Source organism: Anarrhichthys ocellatus, unplaced genomic scaffold (genome assembly GCF_004355925.1).
Source record: "Anarrhichthys ocellatus isolate YVR2014 unplaced genomic scaffold, GSC_Weel_1.0 scaffold13, whole genome shotgun sequence".
NCBI lineage: Eukaryota > Metazoa > Chordata > Actinopteri > Perciformes > Anarhichadidae > Anarrhichthys > Anarrhichthys ocellatus.
Window position 1 is genome coordinate 766,235 of NW_022280043.1, and position 12,498 is coordinate 778,732.

A 12,498-nucleotide genomic window follows, 5' to 3' on the forward strand; every position below is an offset into this window, starting at 1 on the left:
ACACACACACACACACACACACACACACACACACACACACACACACAAGACATTTTAATAAACTTTAATAGTTTACATCATTAAATACATCATTAGATATTAAACCTGTTTACGCTTTCCTGTATTCATCCTAAATTGACCATAATGACAATAAAATGTTTTAATTAATATGTAAATGACTTTAATTCTGACACTGTAGATGCTGCAAATAGATTAGAAGGTGATAAGAGATGCATTTGGAAATGTATGAATATTAATAACAAAGTGTACATGTTTTTCTGCACACTATGCATTTCCAATGTTTTGTGTAAATGGTTCTCAGATGCCTACCTGTAGATAAAACTAACTCTACAGTCACCACAAGCGTGCCCGTTCACTTAGGAAAGGTAGATCGCACGGCATGAGACAAGGAAGGTGTGCTAACTATTAGCAAAAAGCAGCTCTTTGTTCCTATAGCTTGCCATGTAAAAACCTACCCACATGATTAAAATGATGCAGCAGATAATCAGCAAATACATATATTGACAGAAAACAGTGAGAATAATTACAACTGAACAACCAAAAATCTACAGAAAAGAGCTGCAACTGTGGACACAGTCAACAGCAGACTCACTTGGATTGTTGGTCATTGCAGACCAAGTGACATACATGGTGTAGAGGGAGATGAGCGACGCCTGGAGCAAACCGGAGTGTGGCTGGGCTTCCTGTAACAAACAGGACAGACGTACACTTAATGTGTTTCCAAGTATTTCTGCATCAGTACAGTCTTAGACTGGTCCACACCGTACCTGTATCTTGGGCAGAATGGAGACGATGGAAATGATGACACAGAAGATGAGGTTGAGGCTGATGAAGACCTTGTGCTCTGTGCAGTCATCAGGCTGTGTGTAGTAAACGTAGAAAAGCACCACAGCAGTGAAAGCCAGTGCATAGTAGAGGACGGTGAATGACAGCAGGCCTGGAAATGACATGGATACACATCATCACCGATGGCCCAAAACCACAGATATAATAATGTGCTACTGGTACTCAAATATTACGTTGATTGTATAATTAATCATTTGGCAAATATGTAGAATAACATTGGCAATAAATGCCTCTTTTAAGTGAATGGTGTACCTGCAAACCAGCCTTTGTTGCCACCATCTTCAGCATTCGCAACCCACACCTTGTTCCAGGAGTGGGCGAAATCGATGAGAAGAATAAGTTGGATTAGAATGAAGACGAAGGATCCCACTACTCCGAAGTAAAACCACACTGTGAAGGGAAAAGGAAGCACAGCTAAAATAGTTTTCTGAAACTAGAGATTTCTTACTTATAATTCACAAAGTCAGTGTCTGGTTTAGTCTAGTTTAACTGTTTATAGAAATTGAACAGAGTATGTTAGTACCAGTATGAAATGTTCCGTCGGGGATGAAAAAAGCTCCCACTGTAATCCCAATCAAGATGAGAAATTTAAAGAACCAGAACCTGGAAAGTAAACAAGTTACAAATCCACCATCAGTACAGCAGACGGACAGAAGTAGCACATCGCTCAACACACGTCTTCCATATAAGCTCAATAAGGCACTTCACCCATTTTGAATGGCTGCACGTGGGTCTTTGCTGCTACGGACACGAATCATGATGGCGGAGAACAGAAAGAAGAAGCAGGTCATGGCGAAGCACATGCGGTACACAGACTTGTAGCCCACAATGACATCACAGTTAACCTGGTTTTCAAAACCAGGTACAGCACTTCCTCCCTGGCAAAATCCTGGGATCTACAAAACAGCAGACAACAATGTGGAATTAAGCTTATCTACAAAGCATTACCAGAGAGAATATATACAAATGCTTCCAACTGCAGTAACAGCATCAAGCTAATTAATGCGATACAACCCTGAACACTGTTTTGCAACCGGATTAAGAGGAACGGTGATCTCACTTTACGGAGCTGTGTCTCCATTCCAGGAAGGATCATGATGACAGACACCAAGGTACCCAGCAGCAGGAAGAAGGAGAACACCAGCCGTGTGATGGTGGAGTTATTGGAGGAGGGACAGCAGCCACACAGGAGGCATGGTGCTGAGCCACACAGACAGGAGGCCTGTGAAGGATGGAGAGGACAGCAAAAGGAGATCACAGACACAGTCACACACAATTTTGGGCAATTGCTTTGGCAGAAAAATATATATTTTTTCATTAGAAATACTGGGCTGATAAATTATTTAACGAGGAAGTGAATACTGATAGTGGACACTGGATTCAAGTGGATGAGCATCACCCACATATCGGATTCCTTAGCACTAACAGCTACCTCACCTAGCTTAAATGTTTCTGACGTTAGTGCAAAGGGCCTCTTCAGACACTCCCTCTGTCATTATTTGCAATGCTGATTAACTATCTTGATAAGCCAACTTCCCTATATGTTTAATGCGTCTAGTACGGCTGGCATTTGACGTGAAGTCAATAATTTAACTTGTCGTAAACGCGTTTATCTCCGACTGTCACGTAGCGCTTCAAGTAACGTTGATTCTTTAGTTACCGTGAATGTAAGTTTAGCTATTAACGTTAACCTAACGTTAAGTTTAGCGTTAGCTCACCTAACGGTAAAACGACGACAGTGAGCTGACGTCAAAGCACTCCTAGTATCTTAAATAACGTTAATACAACTATTATATACTTACACAGCTGGCTAAAGAGCACAATGCCAGACAAGCCCCCATCTTGACATTAAACTGCTGAAATGAATGTTAGTGTAGTGTAGCCTGTCGCTCACAGTGGTCAGTGTACACAAACAGTCGGAAGTTATTCGAATGCTTTTCAAAATAAAGGTATTCACGATTAAAACCTCTTCAATGTAAAACACCTAGCTGTCGTAGAGTGAGTAGGATAAAAATGAGATGATGCTGCATTTTTAGGAATGATAACACATCTTGGTTAATGTGTTAAACGCTGTTGTATATGTTGCGGCACTGTTTATTTCCCCCAATCCAAAAGAAAACGTCTATAGTTGTGTCTGCAGAGCACAGTGGACAACAGGACAGTAAATGTTGGGAACCAACTTTGAAACCAACAATCTGTTCAGCATCCCAGGAGCTGAGGTCTTTTTAAAACTACATGGACATAGAGAGGGATCAGGACAGAAGCCTCTTCAAAGCCCCTGCTGTTGGTAGTGCACCAGCACAGCAAGGAGCTAACAGTGATGGTGTTATTATTAGACCCTTTAATATCTTATCTGGAACAAGAGATATGCCAGTGCCAGACTCTCGATTCATTTACTAGCAAGCAGGAGTACTATTTCAAGGGTATTCATAAAGCACAACGTGACCATGCAACTTAATTTAATTAACATGAGTGGATTGTGTAACATAAAATTAACTTTGAAATACTTAATTAATTGCTCCAAATATTATGTGGATTACAGACACAAAGTAGTTTTATGCATTTAAAATATGTGTACGGTTGATTTGGATATACAACTCTAGGTGGAAGCATTCAAGCACCATTACATTAGACATTTGTGTTTGGAGGCATTGCTGAGACATCACAAGAACCACCACTACTGCTATTAATAATATTAATTCTGCAACACTGCCATTACTTTTAATACGACTACCATCAGTATTACTATTATCAAGACTACTAAGGTTACAACTATTACTATTGTCACTACTACTAATAATACTTTCCACACTACTACTTCTATTCATTCCACTACATCACAATTATCTTTCCTAATGATTGTTTTACTCTTGTCGATAAACTACCTCATGTACATTACTATGTTCATGAAAATAAATAAGTCTTTTCAGATGGTACCTTTTTTGGGGAGCTCTGATAGCCAAGAAGTTTATTCTCAGCTGAAGGAAAATAGAAGAATTTTGAACAAATTTTCCAGGACAATTGACCTTTTCTCTTATTTCCCATGTGCTTTCCATGACTGGAAAATTGGTCAACTGTTATTTCAGGTTTTCCAGGAGAAGTGGGAACCCTCACTAATAGTACTATGCGTTGCTGGGTAAGAGAATGAAAGCAAACAGTGATTGGATGCGCCAAAATATTCTCCAGTTAACTGTATATAAAGTAGTAAAATATTTCAGCCCACTTGCAAACACAGACACTTATCCAGCGCTATGTTGGCGGGGTTCTGTTGTGATGAATGGATGGGTGAGGACTTGACCAGGGGTGATCCTGTCGTCGGGATCCATTCGAAGCATTGCCTTCAGCAGGTCAATGCACTCCATCTTTTCATCAGCTTCCACCTCAGTCAGGTAAGTCAGGGGCAACTAATGCGGGAAACAAAAGGGCAAATCCAGCAGAGTTTTTTACTTTCTGATTCAGAATCAATTAAAAGCTCATCTGTAGCAGCGACAGAACAATCCATCTAAACACCTACCGTTTCCAAATCGTCCAGGTTGCAGAATTGGTAGGCTCTGCAGTCGCAGAAATGAGAGGTTATGTGGTGCTCCTGAGATGTCAAAAAGAAGGTATTTCAACCAGAGAAGAGAATATTGAGGAAGACACAACTTTTGATCTTGTCGTACCTTCAGTCTCCAGTGACCGGAAGACTTTTTTACAAAATAGGTTTTGGAATGCATCCCAGCACTCAGAAGATAGTCTGGAGGGACACCCAGGAGTTCCACTATGCACCGCATCTGTAGACAAAACACAGCATCACACCAAGATAAGAACAGGATTCATCTCCCACAGTCAAAATAATAATTTGGAATGATGTATTGCATCTTTCACATTAGAGATTACATGACATCTGCCCCAGAGATGCCGCCAAATCAGACAACAGGTCGAATGCTGCTTCATGCAATCCATTCCATTGCACTTTGCCGCATTTTGCTTTTATTGACACATCAGCTTTTTCATTTCCAAATTTCCACGTTTCCACTCAGGTTTCTTTAAACGCAAATTGATAATGCGCATAAAAACAGGTGGATGTAAACGCAACTAATGACATACCACATCGTATTCACTGCAGCCCGGGAAGAGCATTTCACCGAGCACCATGTGTGCCATCACAACACCGAGAGACCACATGTCGATGGCCTCTGTAAATGGAAGTCCCAAAATAATTTCTGGAGCCCTGAAAATGTAACAAATGTCCAACACAGAATGAGGAACACTCGTATTTGAGCGGGTGGTAGACATCTCCTACGAACATAGAAGAATGTGATTGGAGTCTCTCTGTAACTCACCTGAACATTCTTGTTTGGTGACGTTTGCCCTGATTCATCCTACAGGACGGAACAGCCAGTCCGAAGTCGATGAGCTTCACCCTGAGTGGCTGCGCTTTACTGTCCACCAGCATGATGTTGTCTAACTTTACGTCTGCATGGATCACTCCAATGGTCCTCAGGACAAAAAAGGCTGTGGCCAACTGCAAGATCAGCAATGACATTTAAAGGGTGGACTCACACCTTTTTGACTTTAGTGTTGTGTCTGATGGTACTGTATACATACCTGTTGGACTACACTGCTGACGTCATGTAAATTCAGGGTTTTGACGTCTTTCTGGTAGTCCCACAGAGTCATTTCCAGCAACTCGAAGGCGAGAGCAGTTGTATTGTCCCTCAGCGGGAAGGAGTCAATGAACCTGACGATGTTCCACTGGTCCAGGTTCTTACACTTTAACTCTTTCAGGACAGTCAACTGGGGAACACAAGTGTGACGAGTAGTTGTTGACACAAGCTTTAAACTCAGGAGAACAATTTTTGATATTTAGATAAAAGCAATATAAACATGCGGATGAGTAATTACTTCATCGTGGCGGTTCCTGCCGAAATTAGGGATCTTTACAGCAACAGTCTCGTTAGTGTCCTCTTTGACACATTTGAGCACTTCTCCGAAGCTTCCCCATCCTATTAATTTCAGCAGAGTATAGTTGCTGGGGAGGAGGTGGCCTTTATTCATCTGTTTAGGACATGCACATATGGATTATGAGAGAACCACATCACACACACAATGAGACGGCAGTAGAAGTCAGAGTTCACCTACACTTTGGTTGTTTCATCACATCTTTAACAGTTTTCCAAAAGATTACATTGTCTATCTAACTTTCAATATGAGAAATATTTAAAAAGAAGCAGCAGCACATGCTTTCTGTTCATGAACACATCTTCGTATTGTATATCGTATCTTCAAGTTCTCACAAACGTTTTCTACATGAGGGAGAAACAAACAGCGACTTACCGGCATCACGAAGGATTTGTCGAGTCGATCAGTCGAGTTGGTTCGATTCGTCGAGAGGTTGATTTCGTTAGATCAATCTGTCTTATCTGTCCACTTGTTAATAAAATGACAAACTGACAAGCAGCAGCAGAACTTGTGTGACATGAGTTCTAGAACATCAGGATGATGCGATGTGTTGCGTCTGTGTGCGTTCTGAATATGCAAATGATTAAATAGCAAAGCTTTTAACCCACACACAATGCATGCTGGGAAGTGTGCTTACAACTTCTCGAAATGTAAATTTAAACATAAAGGCAGCTTTAATTCTTCAGCTTTGGCAGACTATTATGACACAGTTAACTATTTGTATGTTATCTAAAAAGTTACATTTACCAGACTGAACAACCTGTGATCTTTATCTATGTTAAAGAATAAAAGTTGGTCATCTAGAAGTTTAAATGTACTTTTAGCATTCCTCATTTAAATTAATGACAGCACAAAGCTGCTGGCAAACTGCAAAACAAATAATAAAAATGAGAAAGGTGCCTGTCACTGAGATCTCAAATATGAAGGAATCAGTTTGATGCTAATTGTTGGAATAATGGACTCAAATGATCTGATCAGATGACGGCAGAGATTGATGGACTTTATTCAACATACTAGAGGAGAGCATGAGTTGGTGGCTGAACGTGGAGGATGAGGAGGAGGAAGAAGCACCTGCTCCTGGTGGATCTGGAAGTCTGTGGAGTCCACCAGGGCCTGGAGAAAACCACAGAGAAAATGTCCAGTATGAATATATCATACAGCACCAAACCTCCATTAAACATATTTACATTCAGAAGAGAATCACAGCTTCAAGGAGTTCACACCTCAGATATTCTAAGATGTTCTATCACAAAGATATCAAACATCCTTGTTTTCACTTTGTGACTTCTACAGACTTGATCATTTCTAACAAGCATTAAAACACCTGATGAACTGAAACTACATGGAAAGACACTGAGACACCACAGATACAGTATTCAATTTAGTGAGCTCCTATATTTCACAATTCAACAGACTAATCAACTTTCAATAATAATGTTACAGTTTAAGAGACAGTCCTCTGGATGTCCCTGATAGACAGGCCTTACACACAAGTTTAGAGCATTAACACCTCTTACCTTTTCTTTACATATTCCTGCAGGGGAAGGTTTTTAGATACAAGCAATACTGAACAACCTGAGCTGGAAAGAAAGTAGATTCAAGGGACATTTTGGAACACAGTCTCTCTTTGATTTAATGTAACCTGTCCCAAAATGCCTTGTACAACATCAACAACAGCAGTCAAATCTAATCACTAAGCACTAGAAAACTGTTCATGTCTTATTCTCACCACTAGATGGGATGATGATTCCACAGAAGGAACTGGTCGTTGGCTAGAAAGCAATTAAATTAAAGTAAGATCCGGCGCAATGTCAACCCATCTGTGCCATTCTTAACTATCTATTGGTTTGAGATGAATGGCAACAGGTGGGCTGTTTGCAGGACTGAGATTAATATTTGAAGAAGGTCTGTCAATGAATATGAAATTTGAAATCGATGATTAATGCCTGTACCGGGGGAAGGTTTGTGTATTCAGGTCCTTGCAAGGTGTTGACATAGTATCTGCACTGAAATCAGAGATGGACAATAAAACATGGAGGACAAGTGACATGAGCATAAGTCGATGATGGCTGTAGCTCCTGATACTAACTCTAGAACTCTGGGATTCATTTTTAATATGACTGGAGTATATTGCTAATTACAGTCAAACCCCAAGATTCCTTGAGGATAACGAGAAAACACATTTCCAGAGAATTAAGGGACGCTTTAAGGACTAGTGATGACACTCATTTGTGGGCTTTGAAGTTGAAGAGTGCCGTAAGTGCCTTAAGACTGGCTGCAATTAAAACATTCATTATTTCTAATTAAGCATGTAGATGCTGATTAATTAAAATCCTCCTTTGTCAGCTGTACGATGAAAAAAATAAAAAAATAAAAAGCATCATCTTATTGCATGTCCACTGATGAGGAACACAGAAACCTCAGTGTCATTATATAAGGGATCCTTACGAACATACTGCTGTTTACATGTGTAAAAGACATTGCTAATTAAAAGAGATGAGTCAACCTTTATGCACAGGTTTTCTCCCGTTAAACATACAGCTATATGAGCTGCCTTCAGGGACTTAGTTTCCCCAGGAATCTCAATTATTTTAGTTTTCTTGCATGTATGTGGTGAGGTATTCTTCACACCGAAAAGTAAGACCCTGTGCAACCAACCTCTATCATCCATTGGGCGGGTAAGCCACTCACCCTTGCGAGTCTCATATAATCACCTCTTTGTTCTGACACTGGCGGGCTCACTTGGCTGGCAGCAGTTGGTAATGTCTGCCTTTGTGCAACGAAGCTACCAGGATTAAAACTTTACTTTCATCATCACTTTTTTTTCTCTTTCAACTCCAAGGACATTCTCGTAGTTTTCCTTTTAAACAAGATTATTCTGAGGAAAAAAGATTTATTGTAGATTAATCTTTTGGAACCTTCCTGAGCAGGAAGTACATCCTCTGATGGGCATTTTCCCTGATGGTGTTTGGCGCCCAGTGTGGGTCCTGGGCGATGGTGGATCCCATAAACCTGAAGGATTCCACAGTAGACACAGTGTTGTTCAGTATGTTGAATGGGGCAGGGCCAGCCATTCAACCTGGTTGTGTGATGTCTGAGTCGGACCGGGTTAGGGATCTGAATTTGGGCTTTTTAACCCTGCAGTAAAACACATTCAGGTTGTCAGCCAGTTGATAGTTGTCCACAGTGCGGAGGGGTGGTCTGCTGTCACTGGTGATGTCCTGAAGGCGTCTTCACTTTAACGTAGGGTTGGATGATGTTTTAAAGATTCCCATCCCAGAGGACCTATGCGCATAAGAGGAGCCGGACAACGGGGAGTACCGCGCTAGTCTTCCTGTTCCCTGAAGCAGGGTCTGAACCCTACACAGCTGCCTTGGGCGTCAGTAAGCTTCTTGTGAATGAGGAGAACCACACAGGCTGGAATAACAAGTATGTATTTTTCATCCAAGGAAGCCCCAGCTCACAAAGCTTTGATAGGCTAGATATCTACAATGATATATGACAATATTTAGTCATGTAAACATCATGTCTCTAACACTTTTTGTTAATGTGGATTTGGTAATACCTTGAGTTTCCTTTTCTATTTTTTAATTATCATGGATGATCAATCATATGTCTTGTTACAGCATGATGATAGCATGCATGCATCCTCTGCAAAGAGCAGGTATTGATGAACGTGATGACAATAAATACATTACAGTATCTTCTGACAAAAGTCAATAGATACACTTTGAGACATTCATGTTCTGAATTTGGGCATTATTTAACTATAATTGTGGGTGTGTTAGTGGTGTGAAGAAATACAAGCAAGACTGCATAAAGTCTAAACATGTGTATTTTCATGAACAACATACTCCTTTTTAAGTTGCATGTAGTTTTTAATACTAAATAATCTGTATGTCATAATACCTGCCAGGTTCCTTTCAATGTAACATGTACTGAATTGCATATCTACTTATGTGGCTAACGTGGATGATTTAATTAATGTTGCATAACTTTGGGTAAACGCAGGCTTGTTTTGCTCTCAACGCCACGAGGTTGTCCCAGCTTTGTGTGTCTGTTATTTTGGCCTGTTGCTCCTCGCGCTAAAGTTACAACCCCCTCTGTGATTGGTGGATGTGGACCAATGAATGCAAACAGCTCTCGTGACGGTTAGGGTTAGGAGGGTTTTTGCGCGAAGAAGGTGCAGATGTTGGCGGTTGTGAACAGAGAAGAAGGAGAAGAAGAAGAAGCTGCTGTTCACGCTGAGGCACTTGACGGTGAGAACAATGCGGTTATGCTAATAATTAGCCAGGCTTTCAGACCATTCAGACGACGTCTTGCTGGAGTTAAAGGTCAATGTGGTCACCTTTTGCAGCATTGCTTAAGTTTGTTCAGCTGAAGTCAATTGTAGTAACGCTAATTAGTGGACTGTATTGCTGTGCACGTCGAAATTCAAAAAGCTTTTAAAATGCATTCACGCTGGGTCCTAGGCACAACGTTGAATTATTCCAACATCTCACCAAACACTATAAGACGATTCATTCATTTACACTCACTTTGGCTGGCTGTATGTAGTGTTTTTTAATGGACAATAACACGATGTAATCATGTAATAACGTTAAGTTTAGTTAAATGTAGTGGTGTAGTCAGGCATTTATTTTTTCTTTGCTCTTCATCACTATTATCACATTTAATTACCTTTCCAAAGTGACTTGTTTGTGTCTGCGTATTTCAAGTGTGTGTGTGTTGAATGAGGTCTCGTGCAGCATTTGTATTGCCCCACCTCCGCCATTTTTGAAACAACACTCTCGAGCAGTGGGCCCCAATAATCAACACCGTTTACCCGACTCGTGATTAGCTAACCGACATCATGGTCTTACCATGCTGGAGAGACCATCACGTGCTTATATTGTACTTTTAGTTCTGAAGGCCCCAGTGAGGTGGAGAACTTGTTCTGCCTGACAAGTCATGTCATGTTTTAACTGGTAACCTGACACATAATGCAACATTATAATGCACAATGTGCAGCTATGCAGTAAATTAAACAACATGTGCATACATGGAGAAATGAGGTTATGCAAACAATCGGCGGTTTGATTCCAGAAGCAAAAGAGGGAGGGAAACTTAGATGGCGCTCGCATGCATGGTCGATTATCTATCAAAACGTAAGCTGTCAGCTCCAGCACCATTGCTGCTGTGCTGCTCCTGCTGAGAGGACATGTGCACGCTGCATAAGTACTTTAATATGTGGACAGTTGACCAAAGGGAAATGAAAGGTTATCCAGTTTAGACATCTCTCGCTAAATAATAATCTCTTTGTTTCATGTTTTCTTCTAGTGATATCAAAGAGGCGACATTTCTGCTGACATGGAAGGCTGTGGAGGTAGGTGTAAACAACTAGTTATGTAATCTCAACGGAAGCATCTATATCTAGTGAAGTGCTGAAATAGTTGTTACTTGTCATTACTCAAGTAAAAATGGCTTATTAATTGAAAATATGAATGTGAAATAAAGCATTGCTATGTTGTGACATTGAGCTCATCACACATCTGCAGACATCCAAGTGAAGGAGCTGAACAAGCGTGCTTCTGGTCACGCGTTTGAGGTCATCCTGAGTCCCACAACCCCAGATGCCAAGTGCAAATCCCCGTTCCCATTGTCCCCCCTGAAGAAAAAGCCAACTTCACTGGATGAGATTAAGAGGAAATTGGAAACCGCAGAAGAGAGACGCAAGGTATTTTTTAAATAAGTACCACTATGAATACCCCTTACTGAGCTGTGAAGCTTTGCACGTTGGTTTAGGATTCAGGTTCTTACTGAAAAAGTTCTCTTTTTGTCAGAGCCACGAGGCTGAGGTGCTGAAACACCTGGCGGAGCAACGAGAGCACGAGAAGGAGGTCATCCAGAAGGCCATAGAAGAAGACTACAACTTCAGCAAGATGGCACAAGAGAAACTCAATCAAAAGATGGAGGCAAACAAAGAGAACCGCACTGCAAGGATGGCAGCCCTCAATGAGAAATTCAAGGAGAAGGTAAGCTCCTAATGGCGCGTCAACCTTTGTCGTGTTTAGTGCTGAAATATTAAACTACAGCGTTGTGATGCTTCTGCTTATAAACACCAACAGGACAAGAAGCTGGACGAAGTGAGGAAGAACAAGGAGGCAATGAAAGAAGACAGTTAATTTGTTTAGGATCTGGAAAACAGTCTTTACATCTCCAAAAATAAGCTTTATTTTTTAAACTGACACTTCTATCGTCATGTTTGTTGTGTTAGTTCTGCTGTTGAATAAAGTTGGTTACACAATGTTAGATCGGGTGTGGATATAGTCAGATTTTACTTCACTTGTAGATTTGTTATTGGCAGCTGATTAGTTATTGTGGTACAAACTATATTTTTTTACAAAGAGGCATTACTTTGTAACAAATTCTTCCTTTAATTCATGCTGTTGAAATGAACATGTTTTGTATGGTTGATGATGTTGCATGTTAATATTACTGTATGATACACAGGTTCAACCATTAAACTATATTCCCAAATTATTTTATTTGTCTCTTTGTGTGTTTGTGCCTCATGAGGGTTGAAGGTGAAGGATTATATTTCCCTAATTTGTGATGAAAATTGACAAAACTTAAATTAAGGGGGGGGGGGGGGGGGGGGGGGATGGAGAGAGGGGGAAACACTTCCTTTTGTGTTTTTTTTGAACA

At 40.6% G+C, this 12,498-nt stretch overlaps 2 protein-coding genes across 2 annotated transcripts in view; one reads left to right on the forward strand and one right to left on the reverse strand.

Annotated features, from left to right (window-relative positions):
* Positions 1 to 2,784, reverse strand: part of serinc2l (serine incorporator 2, like) — a 5,888-nt gene extending 3,104 nt beyond the window's left edge. Inside the window, exons 1-7 of the mRNA XM_031852463.1 lie at positions 2,670 to 2,784; positions 1,928 to 2,089; positions 1,576 to 1,763; positions 1,391 to 1,470; positions 1,120 to 1,257; positions 789 to 958; positions 614 to 704 (exon numbers count right to left, since the gene is read on the reverse strand). Of these exons, the coding sequence (XP_031708323.1) occupies positions 614 to 704; positions 789 to 958; positions 1,120 to 1,257; positions 1,391 to 1,470; positions 1,576 to 1,763; positions 1,928 to 2,089; positions 2,670 to 2,708 (868 nt within the window). The 5' untranslated portion in view covers positions 2,709 to 2,784. The remainder of the gene's footprint in view (positions 1 to 613; positions 705 to 788; positions 959 to 1,119; positions 1,258 to 1,390; positions 1,471 to 1,575; positions 1,764 to 1,927; positions 2,090 to 2,669) is intronic.
* A 7,227-nt stretch (positions 2,785 to 10,011) lies between these two features.
* Positions 10,012 to 12,333, forward strand: stmn1b (stathmin 1b). The gene is made up of 5 exons (XM_031852465.1): positions 10,012 to 10,070; positions 11,131 to 11,176; positions 11,349 to 11,527; positions 11,634 to 11,825; positions 11,919 to 12,333. Exons 2-5 carry the CDS (start codon positions 11,161 to 11,163, stop codon positions 11,973 to 11,975), a joined length of 444 nt encoding a protein of 147 aa, XP_031708325.1. The 5' UTR covers positions 10,012 to 10,070; positions 11,131 to 11,160; the 3' UTR covers positions 11,976 to 12,333.
* Positions 12,334 to 12,498: the final 165 nt, after the last annotated feature.